At 59.2% G+C, this 17,381-nt stretch overlaps 1 protein-coding gene across 1 annotated transcript in view; it reads left to right on the forward strand.

Moving 5' to 3' along the window:
* VAV2 (vav 2 guanine nucleotide exchange factor) overlaps window positions 1-17,381 on the forward strand; it is a 278,878-nt gene that overhangs the window by 233,870 nt on the left and 27,627 nt on the right. Inside the window, exons 10-14 of the mRNA XM_011991542.1 lie at window positions 7,900-7,999; window positions 9,184-9,279; window positions 10,285-10,353; window positions 14,017-14,103; window positions 16,778-16,863. Coding sequence (XP_011846932.1) covers window positions 7,900-7,999; window positions 9,184-9,279; window positions 10,285-10,353; window positions 14,017-14,103; window positions 16,778-16,863 — 438 coding nt within the window. The remainder of the gene's footprint in view (window positions 1-7,899; window positions 8,000-9,183; window positions 9,280-10,284; window positions 10,354-14,016; window positions 14,104-16,777; window positions 16,864-17,381) is intronic.

Genomic DNA, 17,381 nt, shown 5'->3' on the forward strand with positions numbered 1-17,381 from the left:
GGTGCCAAGTTCTCTGTGCCTTGGAGATCCTTTGGAGGTGCCCGAAGGGGTCTATGCTAATGCTTCCTGAACTTGGCCGCTCACTGGAGCCTCTGGGGAGGTTGTTACAAATACCATGTCTGGGGTCCACTCTTGGAAGGGTCTGCTGTGGGGCCTGGGGAGTTGTAGAAGACCCCACAGTTGCATCTGACTACACGGCCCTGGGCCAGGCATTGGGTGCCCAGGTCCATCTCTCCCTCATCTCTAGGAGGGTCCCCTGCGTCGTCCGCCAGGTGACCGTCAGCACAGCTCGCACCCCTCCCTGTCCAGGCAGCCGGGGACAGGCCCAGGGCTGCATTCTCAGGCGCGTTGCCTGGGAAACCCTGCAGGTGCTTCCCCGTGTGCTCCGTAGCTCCAGGAAAGGCGCTCCCCCCTCCCCAGTGAGGAGGGTCCCAGAGCCTGCTCTCCAGGGGCCATGGCTTCGGGGCTTCCCGGAGACGCGAGGGAGCAGGCAGTGCTTGTGGTCAGGTGGCAGAGGTGACCAGGAGAGCTGACGAGGCCCAGCAGGTGTGAGCACACTGGCCAGCCCCGGAGGGGTAAGAGTGGGCAGGGGTCGGGGGAGGACAGCTCCCTCACCTGCCCCAGCAAGGTGTTCCCTTCATCTGCCGGTGAGCCGATAGAGCCCGGCTGGCGGGTCGCACTGGCTGTCGGCCCAGTGTCCCAGGTGTGGGGTACAGCGGACCTTCTCAGTGCCTTGTTCGTGCTGTCCCTCGGCCAGGAAGGGAGGGAGCCACGGGTGAAGCGGGGTTTACTTCGAGGCCCATTCAAGGCTGAAGCGCCGGAGCAGGAATGGCTGGCTGTGAGGTGGAGTGACAGGGGTGGATAACCTGCCCTCTCCCAGGAGCCTCCCTTCGCAGTCAGGCTGCCCTGTGACACCCCTGGCCCCGTCCCACCAGCAGGACCTTGCACGCGTGGTTCTCGCCCAGGAACAGCGGGCATCTCTGCCTTGGAGTGCCACTGCAGTGTGGGCAGCGCATCCAGTCACAGGCCCGGCCCGAGAGCTCTGCGGACAGGCGGCTTCGTCCCTGGGAGCGAGGCTCATGGCCGGACCCGTCAGTCAGGGTCTGTTTGGGGAAGGGGCTGGCAGCGTTTCATCAAAGCTCATCACCAAGTCATCGTGGTTCCATCCCAGCATCCAGCTTTTCTGCCCCCGTTCCTCTCATTGTGGAGTCGGCCCCAAGGTCCTGGTTCTCGCTGGCTGGATGAGTCCTGAAGCTTTTATAGGGTGCCTGCTGTGTACGGCTACTGAGCTCTGGACCGAGGATACGCAGTGAACAGAGCTACTGGCCTCTCACTGGCTGGGAGGGATGAGAACCAAGACAAGACAGAGGAGCTCGGGGGCGCTGTGATGTTGCTGGAGAACCCAGGAGACCCGTGAGGGCTGCGCAGTCCTGCAGGGATGGGGCGAGGCGGGTGGGGGAGCAGAAGCTTGGGGGAAGGTGAGAGGCAGGAGCCCAGTAGGAAAGGGGCAGCTCTCCAAGGAAGGACTGGAGGGTCCTGCAGGGGGTTTCAGGCCAAAGGAAGGATTTAGAATGTTTCTTTTTTAAAGTGAGGGCATGAGGAAGCTGCTGAGGGGCTTTGTGACAGGGTCTGGCAGGGTCTGGCAGGGGTGAAGGGTGGAGTAGCGTCCCGGTGTGACATGACCAGCACTGAGTGGCAGGGGACAGTCACCTCCCTCTTTTTGACGTTATACCTTTATGAATGTAGCTGTGGTCCTCAGACAAGGCAGGAGCTCCTCTTAGCCTTTCCCTGTAGGCCTAAAAAGGGGCATCGCCCACCCAGAGGGACACTGGGCCTTGGGAAGGAGCTTGCATTCTGCAGCTCTGGATGTAAGACAGAGCTATGTGGTTTTTTCTCTGTGGCTGGGGCTGGCCAGGCTGGGCCTGGAGTCCAGCCCCTGGTGGCTTCTTTGAGTGAGGCAGTGAGTCATGCTGGGGGAGTGGGGGCATACGGGGACGTGGAGGCAGGAGAGCTACAAAGGGAACGGCCTCAGGGAGCTGGCAGCCCCGCAGGAAGGCCACGGACTGGCTTTCAAGAGGCGCTCTCTGTGGAGCTTTGCACAAGCACTTTTGGGAGGAACGCAGAACAGAACAAGATGAAGGCCATGCCCTCCTCCCCTGGGGCGGCGTGGGATTTCCCTGTGTGTTTGGAGATGAAGGATCCAAGACAGGCGAGCGCTTTGGTGCACTGAGACTTCGCTCAGAATCCTGGAACGAGTGAGGCTGCCCTGTGGATGGTTCCTACCCGAAGTCCAAGGCTGGGTGGTTCCGGGGTACTGCCTGCAGGGAGAGTCCCTGGCCGCGGTCCACCTCAAAACCCCCGGTAGGGGTTGGCTTGGCCACCTCCTCTGGCAGGGCTGCCTTTGGGAACCTCTGAAGTCAAGAAGCCTTAGCTGCCGCTCTGTCTAACCCCCACTTCCCAGATGGGGAAACGGAGGCCAGAGCTGGCAGCTCAGCCGTGGACCCGCTTGTTCCTGCATCCTTGGTCCGTGCCTGAGCCCATGGCCTGTGGCCCTCAACCCGCGCTGGCCTGTCCCTGGGCATCTTGAGAGGTTGGAGCTTTGTGGACTGGAGGCAGAGGTGACACCGTGAGGAAAATGGGCAGAGGACAGGGGTCTCTGGAGGAGGCATTTGTGCGCTGTGTAGTGGGGTCAGAGCTTAACGTACTCAGAAAGGTAAAAACCATAATCCTCACACAAATACCCACGGAGCTGTGGCCACGGGTCTGTCAACTCATGAACGAGGCCACGCGTCTGTCAACTCACACAGCTTGCCAGCAGAGAGGGGAGGTAGGGCAAGACCCTGGACACAGTGGGCTGTGCCTTGCAAGGTGACCACACTGGGACCTTTGGGGCCATGTCCTCTGGCAGGACAGAAATCATCTGTGCCTGAACAACTTTCTCCAGGGGAGGAGTCAGCCGGAGCCAGAGGAGGCTGCCCCCGAGAGGTGCTCCAGCCAGACCAGGAATGCATGAAATCCTGTGTGTGCGTGTGTGTGCTTGTGTGTGTGTACGTGTACACGTGTGTGTGTGTGTGCGTGCATGTGTGCCCCTGTGTGCTGCCTTATTTCCAAGTTTTGGCTCCTTTTTCTTAATAGTAGTAAAAGTGGTTAGAATTAAGGCCTGTAAACTTTTGCCTGCTTAGCTGACTTCCTTCAAGAGGCTTGGAGTCACCGTCATTTTCTCTCCATTTTTCGGGGAGAAGTCAAACTGTGCCCCCTGGGGACTCTGTGGCCCATGCTGCCTGGCATGTGGCAGGTGTTCGGAATCCTGTGGTGTGGACGGAGGGTGAAGGCGTCCTTGTGAGTGACCTGGTGGTGTGGACGGAGGGTGAAGGCATCCATGTGAGTGACCTGGTGGTGTGGACGGAGGGTGAAGGCGTCCTTGTGAGTGACCTGGTGGTGTGGACGGAGAATGAAGGCATCTATATGAGTGACCTGGTTTGGCTGTAACAATGACCGCAAATATGGAGGCTTGAAACAACAGAGAGGACTCCATTCTGGAGGCCAGAATCCTAAATTAGTCTCACTGAGCCAAAGTCCAGATATGCCCGGGTCGTACTTCCCGCAGAGGCTCCAGGGGGCTCCTTCCTATGTCCTGCAGCTGCTGGGGGCCCGGGCGTTCCTGGCTGTGGCTGCTTCGTTCTCTGTCCCCGTCTCCACATGGCCTCCCCACGTCTCTGTGTTGTTTTCTGAGGCCACTGTCGTTGGATTTAGGGCCACCTTCCTTCAGCATGGCCTCATCCGTCCTTACTTTGATTGCATCTGTATCGTGACCAAATAAGGTCACAGTGTGAGGCTCTGGTGGACCCACTGCAGCCGAGTTCTGGTCCGAGGCCCTCTCCATTGCCAGCTGCCCGTGGTCAGTGGAGCTGGGGGTGTGCAGGTGCTGGCATCTGCTGTGCACCTGGGTCAGGTGAGAGAGGGCACGGGCCCCTTGAGTGTCCTTCTGGATTCAACGGAGAGAGAGTGTCTCTCTGCAGAGGCCTCACCCTGGGGCCCTAAGGGCCAGGGTTGGGAGCCACGTGCATTCGCTTTGGAATCTGTTCCTCCTTGCTGGACGACCTCAGAAGTCATGTCACCTCTCTGAGCCTCAGGGCCCCTGTCCTGAAAGTGGTTCTGTGAGGATGCAGTGAGCCCAGGTGTGAAGCACCTCCCACGGCCAGGGCCCTTTCGGGTTCTTCATGGAGGTCTGTGTGTCTTTCCCCAGGAGTAGTTCTCCTTCTCCTGTTTGCTGCAAGGGTCTGCCGTTCCCCCCACCCCCACCCCCTGCATCCTTTTATCAAATAGATAGAAGGACCTGTATCCAGGCTTGTGGCTGTGGCCGCTCACAGCCATGTGTGAGTGCCTGGTGCAGGCAGGCTCCGGGCTGGGTGCTGGGACATGGGGAGGAGTGAGACCCACTGCAGGAGCTCAGAGCTGGGGGGCGGGGATCACCCGGGGAAGCCTCCTCTTTGAGCTCCCACTGACTTTGGACAGCCCTCTCCCTGCTGCCCTTTGACCTATCTCTTTGCTTTTCCCTCTGGCCCTGCTGGGGCAGGGGTTAAGGTGAAGACGGTGGCACAGAAGGGGCAATGATAGGGAGGGTTTTGACGGATGAGTAGAAGTTTGCCAGATGGAGAAGGCTGCCGGCTCAGCGGTGCTGTGGCTGGTGGGGGCGTTCCCAGTGGGGCATGGTGTAAGGAGAGTAAGGCTGGGATCCGCACCCCGGCCCCTCATCCGCCTAAACCTCGGGCCCAGGTGACCTGGTGTGAAATTGAAACGGGGAGCTCACAAGGCTGGTACGGCCACGCTAGAGCTGCTGGTACCACGCATGTTATCCACTGGGCTTCAGTTGGGTGCTTTTTCCACCCACATGAAGACTTCCCTCGATGGAGAGGGGCTGGGGCTGTCACTGCGCCCAGCTCACCTGAAATGCTTGAAGCCGAGTCTGCGGTGGTGCACAGCCAGCAGGCAGGGCACTGCAGCCCAAGCACCTGGGCTTTGGGGTTGGTGACTGCTGGTGTGATTTCCTTCTCAGCACAGGCCTCTCTGAGCCTCAATGTCCCCATGGGTAGAATGGCAACAGTCAGAGTCCCAGAGCTTCCAGCTGAGCCCATGCCTGGTGGAAAGTCAGGCAGTATGGTGTCACGTGATCCCTCCTGCCCGAGCGTGGCCCCAGCCCCAGCAGCAGACACGGCTCCATGTGGGGAGGACCCCTCACTGGGGGCTCTGGCTTTCCGCCTCCCCAGCCCAGACTCCCCTTCCACCTCTAGGTGATCTTGGGAAGCTCTGAAAGCCTCAAGGTTCATCACCTGCCCTGGTTTCCCCACCTGGAGTCCTTAGGCCAGGTCAGGGGCACTTTTCAAAGGGGCCACAGGGGTGGGCTGGGGGGCCTTAGGGTTCCGGGTCTCCCTGGACCTCCTGCCGTGCTTGTGGGCTGGTGTCATCATCAGATGGGAGGCACAGCCAGGAGGCAGGAGTGCAGCCTCTCTGAGCCTCAGTGTCCCCATGAGTAGAACGGTGACAGTCACAGTTCCAGAGCTTCCAGCCCAGGTCCTGGCACCAAGTGATGCCCAGTGTGTGTGGTGTGTCTTCTGCACCTGGTTCTGATCATTCTCTTAGAGTGGAGAAAACACCAATCTGGAGCGGGGCAGGTGCAGGCAGCCGCTAGGGCTCAGTGTCTTGTCCGCTCACTTTTCAGGCTGCCTGGTGGTCTCTTAAATGTCCCTCTGTTCCTTCTCCCTTCTCCCACTCTACCGGGGGCTTCTGAAGCTTTTGTTCATTTTTTTTAAAAGGGGAAAAACCTTTTTCTTGATTGCTTCCGGAGATGATAGGTTTTCACCAACTTTTATATGAAAATGATCATCAGTGTAATAACAGACTCATTTAGGTGGAAACCAGGGAGCAGGTTCCCATTTAAAGTGGTTCCCGGTCAACACACGGCCCCGGCACCAGTCAGGAGGCAGGCCCTTTGCAATGATGGTGATGCTTCCGTGCAGACCTCCCAGATCTGTGGACACGGGACACACCCGTACAGACCCCACATGTGGGCCCTGTGGGACCGGCCACGGGTGCTTTGCTTGACTGTGGCTGGGCCAGGTGAGCTTCGAGCAGATTCAGGTCCTTTATCAGAGTGGTGGACCGTCAGCCTCGCATACCAGAAGTGTCCCTGCAGGCTTGTGAGGGAGGATTCTCGGGCGGCCTGAGGAGGTACCAGCCACTGGGCCCCACGTGCAGCGCTCGGAGGGTGTCAGGGCCTCTGTCGCCCCTGGCCGCGGTGAGGACAGCCTCTTGAGCATTTGTTGGGAGTGGGAAGTGTGTCAAGATGCCTGTCCGTGTGCCTGAGCCAGCAGCAACGGGATGTGCTCCCTGGGCAGAAAGTGTGTTCCCAGCCACTGTTGTGTTCGTACGAGCCCAGAACGCCAGAGTTGGAAAGAAAGTGAGCATTGCGTGGTCCAAAACCCCAGAGGTGTGGGGAGTGGGGCCTGTCTAGGGCCCACGTGGCAGAGCCCCATGGATGGAAACCTGTCCCTGCATCAAGACGCCACGATCAGGACGCTTCTTCCCGAGGGCCGCCCTCCACAAAAGCCAAGCTACAGGCCCCGCTGCCTGCCCCGAGCCCCAGGCCGGGTGCCCTACAGCAAAGCAGCTCTCATGATGGAAAGAGAAATGGCCCAGAGGCCGTGGTGACCTGGTCCCGAGAGCCTGCACTGGGCTTCCCGAGCCAGGGAAGCCTCCAGACACTAAGACGCAGCCCTGCCAGAGAGCACATCACCAGGACGCTGGGTCCGGCCTAGCTTTGCAGGCCAGACTGTGAGCTCCTAGCAAGTTCACGGAGGCCTCAGTCGCCCTGCCTGAAGGATGGAGCTGATCACACCCATCCTTACAAATGGGCAGAAAAGGTCGTCAGGCTTGTCGGCAAAGCACCTGGCAGCAGCTGCCTCGGCAAGTGGTGGCTCTTGTCATCCTTGTTGTCACCAACATGGTCACCTGGCGTGGTTCTTCTTCTTCGGGACTGCCCTGTCGGTGGGGTGACAGGGTTTTCAAGATGAAATTTCAGGCTGGTAACCTGAGACCCTGAGGCTCCAGAGGCCGGGAACCCTGGGTTCCAGTTTGTAGAGATAACGGGCCCGGTGCAGGGCAAGGGAGGAGGTACTGTGGCTGAAGAGACCAGCACAAGGCACTGAAGTGGGAATCAGAGTGGCCGGGAGAGAGCGATGCCGCAGCCAGGAGGAGGCAGTGGGCAGGACACGAGGGCCGGCCTCCTGAGCATCCTCCTGGGACTTTGCTGGTCCTCCCAGGTCCGGGGGCCACATGACTGCCTGCATCCCTGGTGAGGAGGGGGCTGTCACTGACGGCTGTTGTCCCCTGCTTGTGGAATTCAGGGACCATGTAGAAGCACCAAGGGTGACACTTAGGGGTTCCCCACCTGGCACAGCACCAGGGTGAGCCCTGAGCCAGCACAGGCCTCAGTGGTCAGGGCCTAGGGGCAAGAGTCTGAGCCCTCCTGGGGTCTTCCTTCCCGGGGGGATGCCAGGGGCTTCTCTTTCCTCCAGTGTTGGCCCTTTTCGGGGGTGGGATGGGAGGTTGAGAGCTCCACCCTGCATCCCCAGCCGGGACCTGACCTAGAACCACCTGGGACTCAGGAAGAGCGGGGCACCCGCTCTCCCAGCACGCTGGCAGCCGTCCTGCGGCCCGGTAGCATTTCAGGGAGGGTAAAGCAGCCTCCTGGCCGTCGAATATGTCCACGCGCAGGGAGCTGTCAGCGGAGGGGACTGTTGGTTGCGCACCTACAGCCTGCTGGGAAAAATGGACGGGCTCACTGCAGCCCCGAGCCGCTCATTAAACCTGTGTGTGTGTGCGTGTGTGTGCACTGCCCAGGCTCCTGATCTACGGGGAGTACTGCAGCCACATGGAGCACGCCCAGAACACTCTGAACCAGCTCCTGGCCAGCCGGGAGGACTTCAGGCAGAAAGTCGAGGTAAGTCCTGCCAGGCGTTGGCCCTGGCCCTGGCTCTGAGGTTGCAGCTTGCAGGCCGGAGCTCATTAGGTACCAGCCTCTCTCTTGCCTGTTTGTTGGGAAGGTGGTGACGGGGATGGTGATGTAATGGTTTTTTGTAGATTTTTCTTTTTTGCATTGTGTTGGGTTGGGGATTGGGTCGGGTGGAGGTCACCATCCCAGGCCAGGACACAGCAAGACTCCCCATGGAGAAAGGGCCTTGGGACTGAATCTAACTCAGCTGGGGGCTCTGGCTGACCCCAACCCTGGCCTCTGCTGACCCCAGGGAACCTGGGGTAACATTTGCTGGGAACTGTAGGACCACCCACCCTTCATCCATCCTTACCCCAGGCCCAGGGCGAGTCTCTATCAACTGGGGGCTCTGACTGACCCCTGACCCTGGCCTCCGCTGACCCCAGGAATTCCCGGTAACATTTGCTGGGAACCGTGGGGCCACCCACCCCTCATGCATCCTCACCCCAGGCCCAGGGCGAGTCTCTATCAACATCTAGTTTCTCACGTGAGCCCCTCCCAGTCCCTCCTGTTCCCAGCTGGAGTTTCCAGGCTCCATCTGGTCAGTACACCCTGTTTTCTGCGTGGAGCCTGGTGTAGAGTCCTCTGGCTGTAGCAGTGGTGGAGGCAGCGTGGCCCCCCAGTGGAGATGCCCGATGCCCCCCAAGTCCAGACAATGAATGGGGGAACGCCCTGGTTCCTGGGAGTGGCCCCCACAGCTCAGTGCAAGCTGGCGCTCCACCTTGCATCTCCCAGAGGCCAGACCAGAGAGGGGCTGGTCAACGGGGGATGCCCCTGCTGCCCTTCTCCAAAGGACCTGGCCTGGCGGAAGAGTCAAAGCCACATCTAGGCAGGCCCAGCAGGCGCCCGGGAGGGTTCCTGTAGCATCGCACATGTCTCACTGCGTCCCGGCCTGGCCAGTGCAGACACGGCAGGGTGGGAGAGGTGGCGCGCCCCTACCCACGTGTTGTGAAGCCCATCCGTCTACACACACCGGGTGCATGGACTGGTTCTGGGAGCCTGGCTAGAGAAGAACCAAACGTCTGGGCCCGAGTTCTGGGCTTAGGTCTCCCCTTTCTGTGGGCGGGGGTTCAGATGGGTGGATTCAGGCTTTCCTCAGGGAGGGCTCTCCCATCACCCCGTCACCCTCCCAGGAGTGCACGCTGAAGGTCCAGGATGGAAAATTTAAACTACAAGACCTGCTGGTGGTCCCCATGCAGAGGGTGCTCAAATACCACCTGCTCTTGAAGGTGAGGCTCTGGGCCCCGGGTGCCTGTGGGGTCATCACTGCCGGAGTCAGATGAGGGCCGGCAGCTTCCAGGGGGTGTGGGATGCAGCCCACAGACAGATTAAGTTGAATATAAACAAATCAGTTCGTGCTTAGCTCATTCTCACTGTTCAATGCGTGTGATGAACGATTATCACAGTAAATATACATGGGAAGACGATTCAAGTCACTATTGAGGTCAGAAAACTGAAGGAGACAGAAATGTGTCCTCACACCAGGAATAAGAAAGCTACTGTGGGCTGGGTGCGGTGGCTCAAGCCTGTAATCCCAGCACTTTGGGAGGCGGAGGCGGGCGGATCACGAGGTCAGGAGATCGAGACCATCCTGGCTGACACGGTGAAACCCCGTCTCTACTAAAAAAAAAACAAAAAACTAGCCGGGCGTGGTGGCGGGCCCCTGTAGTCCCAGCTACCCAGGAGGCTGAGGCAGGAGAATGGCGTAAACCCGGGAGGCCGAGCTTACAGTGAGCTGAGATCCGGCCACTGCACTCCAGCCTGGGGGACAGAGTGAGACTCCATCTCAAAAAAAAAAAAAAAGAGAGAATGCTACTGTGGTTGATCTCTGAGCTTCCTGGTGGCCACAGCAGAAATGGAAATGGAAGGGCTTCAGGAAAGAAGGACCTGGGAGGGAAGGCGGTGGTTCCTGCCAGCCACCTTGTGAGGCCTTTTCCCGTGAACTGCTGCCTCAGTGCCTTGCTTTTTGCTGCCTTCATGTCCCTTCTCACGGTCACTCCCTTCCTTTATCCACAAGATCTGGGAGTGCCCTGCCAAGAAGTGGGGTGTCCCCCTGTGGAGGGGTCACTGTCTGTCCTTTGGTGGTGGGCAGCCAAACCCAGCCTGGGCTGGCAGGTGGGGATGGATTTCCTCTGAGGACGTCGTTCTGCGCTCACTCCCTGCACTGGGTAGGGGTCAGGGCAGAGGCCAGGACCCCCGAGTGGTAACACATGACGCTCTTCTCCCCCCTCCAGGAGCTTCTGAGCCATTCTGCGGAACGGCCTGAGAGGCAGCAGCTCAAAGAAGCACTGGAAGCTATGCAGGTGAGTGGGTAAACTGAGGCAGGGGAGAAGCCATCGCGTGGCTTAGCACACCGTGCCCGCGTGGTCTTGGACTGGATCTGGGCTCATTAACAAGCCGCGATTGTGACTATAGACATTTTCCTGGGACAGCAGGAGTTGGGGCGGGGCAGGGCAGGGGGTGAGACCCACAGGAGGTGGAGGTGACGGGTGGAGGGCGCTGCAGATCAGGTGCCCCCTCAGGTGTCCCGGGTCCTAACCTCACGTGTCCAACAAGACCTCCCTTGAACCTCCCCTCCCCCTGCTTTCCCCCCAGGCACTCGCCTCCGTTCTGGGCTTTCTGGCCCAGTGCTTCTCACTCCCAGCTCTGAGCCTTCTGCTTCTAAAATGCTACCCCAGGGCCATCTCTCTGCTACCTGCCTGGGGAGCTCCTTCACTCCTGGCTGTTTCAAGGACCCCCCTACCCCCCACCAAGCCAGCCATGCCTCCCTCTCTCCCCTTGTCCGAGTGAGCTTAGCTCATGTCACTCCCTTGCTCCGAAACCTTCCATGGCTCCCTCTGCCCATGAAGCAGGCATAGGCTCCTCACTCTGGCACTCCAGGCCTGCAGGATACTTGCCCCCAGTGTTGCAGCTGTGTTTACCACAGTTCCAGGCAGATTTGATCCCTCCCAGGCTCCTGCACGTGCCCTGCATTTCCCCGGGTCCACATGTTGTCTCAGGTGCACCCTCCTCGTCGTCACCTGGCTGCGTCCTGCTCATCCTGCCTTCGCCATGGACAGGACGTTTTCCAGGGAGGATCGCCCCTGACTGGGTTCCATCCTCAGGGAACTGGCTTCCCCGTGGGTGGCACTCTTACTCCTGGACACAGTTCATGCCAGCCCCTTCCCAGCCAGGCCTGTGTCAGCCACGGTCACCTGTGTCCCCAGGCCAGGCATGGCACCCGGCATGGGGTAGGTCCCCTCCAGCCGGATCTGGATGGAGGGATGATGGCTCCCCCAGCACCTCCCTTGTGGGGAGCACGGGACACCTCTGCCAACCCCCCTCAGGGCTGCAGTCCTGCCCTCTGATACCTGGCGCCTGCCCTCTGGGCAGCCCCTGGGGCTGTGGGCCCCGTTTCCTTTCCAAGGTACCTTATTTAAGGAGCTCCCCCTGGGCGGGGGCGGGTCTGTAATCTGTCTCCATTTATAGCTGCTATTGGGCCAGGATGGGAGTGGAGACCAGTGCTTGGCCGCCGGTGCTAGGAGGTTCTCTGAGCAGGGCTTGTGCTCTGGGAGAAATTGATTCCCAATCCTGTGGGCACTCATGTGTGGGCACGGGAGGTGGTCCCAGAGACCTTCAGCTCCTGTGGCGCTCGGCTCCACTGGGCAGCGAGCACCCTGAGGAGTGCTCCAGGAAAGCTTCCTGCCGTGACGGGCTGACAAAACTTTCTTGGTGTCAGCTCTGCTGCCCGCAAGCCGCCCCCTCTCCAACAGCTGCTCTGGCCTGTCTGCTGTGAGCCACGGTGTGTGAGCCAGCGCGGATGTGTCCTCGGGGGCTCTGAGACAGTGGCAGCAGGTGCAGTGGGCCGTGCACCCGGGCCCTGAGTGTGGTCTTGCATTTCATACTCTCAGCACTCGGTGTCTGGCTGGCGGGTGGCTCTGAGCCCCTCGACGGGACAGTTTCCCAGGAGTGTAGCTCACGGTGCTGCACAAAGTACTCTGTGACTTGCAGGTGTGCATCTGCCTTTCTGAGAGCCACCGCACCTCATCATGAGACTTCAGGGCTGAGGGGGATTTTAGAAGTCTTTGGATCGATTTCCAGTTTATATAGGAAGTCATTCATGCAGCCACTCTGGGAGTCGTCATCGTACCTGGGCTTGATTTCCCCTCGGGACTGAGAGCTCACTCCTTGTAAGGCAGTGTCTTTGAGAGTCGGCCGCCGTGCCTCTGTGGCCCTGAGGTTTGTCTCCAGGGGAATTGCGGTTTTAGGTCTGAGCTCCATGAGCTGACTGCAATCCTGCCTCTGTATCAAAGTACAGACATTTCCCTCACCTGCTCATTCATTCGGGCAACTTCCATCTGTTCCTATTTCGTGCCAGGCATTGGGCCAGGTGCACGCAGGGGCCACGGTAGTCAGAGTTATAATGTTTCTGCTGTTGGGGTTGGCGGTGGCGGGGCGGGGGTTCTGAGCTCTAGACTCGCCACTGGGGTCCTTGTCTCTGGGAATTTATTCCTCATTTTAAAGGCAAGTGGACAAGAAAACAAAACACCCCTTTCAGACAACGTGCTGCAACCTCCCCAGGAAGCTCCTCGCTGTGGGGTGGGTGGGGAGCTGACTGTGAAGTCTTCTAGGAACGAGGAAGGGCGGAAGGGATGGGAACCTGCTGATGACCTGGCTCTGGCTCTGGCTCTGGCTCTGGCTGGTCACTTGCATTTTGGGGAATTCCACCCGCTGCTCTGGGTGGGCAGGGCCAGGACCGCCCACGTGGCCGGCTCCCTTGGGTTCCCAAGCGGGCCAGGTCCAGATACTGCGTTTTGTGTCTGGACTAAAGTGGGCACTGCTCCCTGGTGGCCAACACGGGGATTGCAGCACGGCAGACGGACGCTGGTTTGGGGATGGCCAGACCCAAGGAGAGAGGGACTTCCTGACCCCTCATTCTGTCCAGGCTCCAAGGGGAGGCCGTGGCTTGGAGAGGCTGGGGAGGGGGAAGCTTCCCAAGAACGGGGACCTAGGTCAGCCCAAGCCTAGGTGGCTCTTCTGTGGTCTGATGTGGCTCCGACACACAGGGCTGCTTCCCTCTGTTAGAATGTTTAAGAGGGGCCACATGATGGGGTAGAAAGAAGCAGCACCAGCCAGGAGTTTGGGGCTCTTGGCATTGTCACTGACGAGGTGTGGCTCTCGGTCAGTGTGTTCCCTTCCCTGCCTCAGTTTCCTCATCTGTCATGTGGAGGTGATGCTTTTCAGCCGTCCTGTCTCGAGGGCAGCCTCCCCGGCAGGATGGAGGAAGGAGGTCCAGAAACGCCCAGCGCCTGGATGCTGGGTGGGGGGAGGTCCTTAGGGGTTGAGCTCCTGCATGTGTGTGCATGTGTGCACACTCACGCTCACACACACCCTGCACAGCACTGCTTGCTCACACACACAATCAGACACACCCCACCCAGCACAACCTGTTCACATACACACACACACAGTCACACACCACCCAGCACAACCTGCTCACACACACCCCACCCAGTACAGTCCGCTCACACAGACATGCTCTCACACAATCACTCACACACATACCACAGCACAGCCCACACACACAAACTCACACATGCTCACACACACACACCCCACCCAGCACAGCTCACACACACACAATCACACACACCCCACGCAGCACAACCCACTCACACACACACACCCCACCCAGTGCAATCCACTCACACACACATGCTCTCACACAATCACTCACATACACACCACAGCACAGCCCACTCACACTCACACATACACACCCCTCCATCACAGCTTGCTCACACATATACACCCTTACACACAGTCACACACACCCCCCACCCAGCACAGGTCACTCACACAATCACACACACACACCCCACCCAGTACAGCTTGCTCTCACACATAGTCACACACACACACACTACTCTCACACACACACCCCCCAACCAGCACAGCCCGCTCACCCTCTGCCTCTTGTTTTCAAGGACTTAGCGATGTATATCAATGAAGTTAAACGGGACAAGGAGACCTTGAGGAAAATCAGCGAATTTCAGAGTTCTATAGAAAACTTGGTGAGTGGGTCTGACTCTTCAGGCTAGGGAAGGTTGATGAGGACGGTGCCTATAAAGTCACGTTCACAGCTGCAGTATTGAGTGAGCTCCACGGGCAGCCACACCACGGCTGCCTGTTGAGAGGGTGGTGTCCGGCAGCTTCTGAGTTTGATCTCAGATCACCCCCCAGCATCCACGCTCCCTTGCCCACCACAGCCAACCCAAGTGCCCTGTGCACTGAAGACGGCCTGTGCTTAGGGGGCAGGGGAGGGGATGGGGAGGGGGTGGGGGAGGGACTGTATTCATTGCCCAGCCCCCTTTCTCCCCCGCAGCCTAGACAGAAGATCCCTTCAAGTCCAAGAGGAGAACTGTGGCTCCCAGGGGCAGGAGACGACCCCTGGTCCCTGGACCCCTGGCCCACCCTCACCTTGACCCTCCCCTCCAGGGGCAATGGACAGGGTTTGGGCCCAGGCTTGGTGGGGCCGGCAGTCGCCTCTGCTCCTCGGACTCCATCAGGCAGGGGTACCACCTCCCGGGACTCTCCCCAGAACCTGGCCCTGCAGAGACCAGGCTTGGGCTGCTGAGTCAGTCACCTCGTCCTGCCTGGGGAGAGGGGATGCACCACCCTGGGAAGCACATTCCCTGGTCTGTGCTGACTGGAGCGGACTTCCTGAGGATCTGCCGGTTCTAACCCGGGATTCTCTGCCTCAGCATTGCTGGCGTTTGGGGCCGGATCATTCTTGGTTGTGGGAGCTGCCCCGTGCATTACAGGATGTGGAGTCGTGTCCCTGGCTGCCACCCACCAGATGCCAGTAGCACCCCCACCCCCTCAACTGATGCCAACCAAATATGCCTCTGGACATTGCCAGAAGGTCCTTTGGGTGGCAGTATTACCCCCTGGTTGTGAATCACAAGCATTTCACCCTGGTGATTTCACTCACATGAAGCCGGCAGGGGAAGGTCCCTGATGCCCAGGCCACACCCACCCGGTGCCAGCAGCATGAAGAGAATGCCCTCGGCAAACACGGGGCACAAAAAAGCACCTGCGATACATTGGCAATGAAAGAGAAAAAAAGAAGCTTCTGAAGGGCATTATGATACTGCCCCCTTCATCTTTCATTTTAGAAATAAATTAAAGTTACAAAAAAAAACTAGCCGGGAGAGGTGGTGGGCGCCTATAGTCCCAGCTACTCGGGAGGCTGAGGCAGGAGAATGGCCTGAACCTGGGAGGCAGAGCTTGCAGTGAGCCGAGATCCGGCCACTGCACTACAGCCTGGGAGACAGAGTGAGACTCCGTCTCAAAAAAGAGAAAAAAAATAAAGAAAAAATAAATTAATTAAAGTGTGTGGGTGCAGAGGAGGCCGAGGACGGCCACACCCCATGCCATCAGCACCTGGTGGGTCCATGCTGCCATGACCTCCTGCGCGAGGCGTTTGCAAATGCGTACAGTGAGCAGGACGTGAGGAGAAAAGTTCATTTTGTTTTGTTTTTTAAGTTTTTACATAGGAGCAATACTTGTTCATTAAACAACAAGAACAAGCCGGGCACGGTGGCTCATGCCTGTAATCCCAGCACTCTGGGAGGCTGAGGTGGGTGCATCACTTGAGGTCAGGAGTTTGAGACCAGCCTAGCCAACGTGGTAAAACCCTGTCTCTACTAAAAGTACAAAAATTAGCCAGGCGTGGTGGCGGATGCCTGTAATCCCAGCTACTCGGGAGGCTGAGGCAGGAGAATCTCTGGAACCCCGGGAGGCAGAGGTTGCAGTGAGCCATGATTGCGCCACTGCACTCCAGTCTGAGTGACCGAGTGAGACTGTCTCAAAAACGTCGACAACAACAAGAATCAAACAGCATGGCCAGCAGGCGCTATGGCCAGCAGGCGCCGAGCGTCCCCATGAGCCAGTCCCTGTACCCGGTCCTGGCTTCGAATCCCATCACCACAGGGAAGGTGGCGAGAGCTGAGATCGGAGGCCTGGAGTAAGTTGACTGAGGCTACGTGGCACCAAAGCTGTCCTTGCAGCCTCTGGGGCTGAGACCTTGGAAGGAAACGCTGAGCCCGTGCCTCGAGCACCTCCCAGGCAGGGCCCTGTTCACGTCTCAAAGCATTTTCCTCCACCTTTTCCTGTCTGCATGGACACTTTGAAAGCCACGCAGGGAACATGTCAAGAGAAACTCTCTCTGAACCAGAAGAGTCAGAGACAAAACCAGACAGACAACGAAAATGAAACCTCAGCGACCCACACAGGGGTCTGAGTCAAAGCCTCGCCCTCAGCAGGACCCCGGCTCCACCCGCCCTGCAGTAGATAGGCGCTGTTTGTTTTGTCCCGAACATGGGTTCTCGGGCTTGGGCGTCTGGCTTTGCCGACCGGGTCCCGCCTGGGGCTCCACACAGTGGCGGCCTGTGAACAGAACTGGCGCCGTCAATCGCCCTTTGTCCCCAGAGCTGAAGGGAGCCCCTTGGCGAGGCTGGCCAGGGAAAGGACAGAAGCTGCCAGGCCCCGTCCCTTTCCAGTTTTCTGCACCCTCCCTCGTCCATTCTGAGCACCAGCTGGGAGCCATGGGGGCTGTTTCCCTTTGTCCCGCCTCTGCTGCCTGTGGGGAGCTCCCTTCGGTGCGCGACAGTCTGCCCTGTCCGTGTGGTCAGGAGAACTGGGCCTGTTCCAGCCCCGGCTGACGGCCCCTCTCCTTCTTCCCAGCAAGTGAAACTGGAGGAATTTGGAAGACCAAAGATTGACGGGGAACTGAAAGTCCGGTCCATAGTCAACCACACCAAGCAGGACAGGTGAGCGGGGCGCATGCTGTGGGCTGGGTGGCATCCCGCCAGGGTCTGGCTCTCCCTGCCAGGGAGCCGCTCCTAAGTGGCTCTGAAAGCCCGGCCTTCCTGTGGAAAGAGCTGCCTGGTGGTGGCTTGGTGTTGTTCAGTTTTAATTGCTTCCTTCCTTCTCGTCAGCGAGCGGGCGCCATGGCAGTGGGGCTTTCGTGCCTGTGGCGGGCACCAGGCTGGGCTGGGGCAGCCGTCGGTGAGGGCCAGGCCTCCCACTGCCAATGCTCCGCCTCCGGGGACCCAAGACAGGTCTAGAGTGGCTGGATGAGCTCTTTGCCAAATGACTGCCAGAGAGTGTCCAGGCCCACGGTGGCCCAGGCTTGTCCAGGGCCCTCCTTGTGCACCTACTGTGCGCTGGGGCAGGGTGGTCACAGCAGATCTGGGTCCCGCCCTCTTGAGGCTCCCAGGCCAGTGCGGAACCAACTGGGAGTGGCCATCAGGGCTCAGTGCTGCACGGGAGGCCCGCGTGGGGGAGG

The sequence above is a fragment of the Mandrillus leucophaeus genome, unplaced genomic scaffold (assembly GCF_000951045.1).
Source record: "Mandrillus leucophaeus isolate KB7577 unplaced genomic scaffold, Mleu.le_1.0 Scaffold398, whole genome shotgun sequence".
NCBI classification, from domain to species: domain Eukaryota; kingdom Metazoa; phylum Chordata; class Mammalia; order Primates; family Cercopithecidae; genus Mandrillus; species Mandrillus leucophaeus.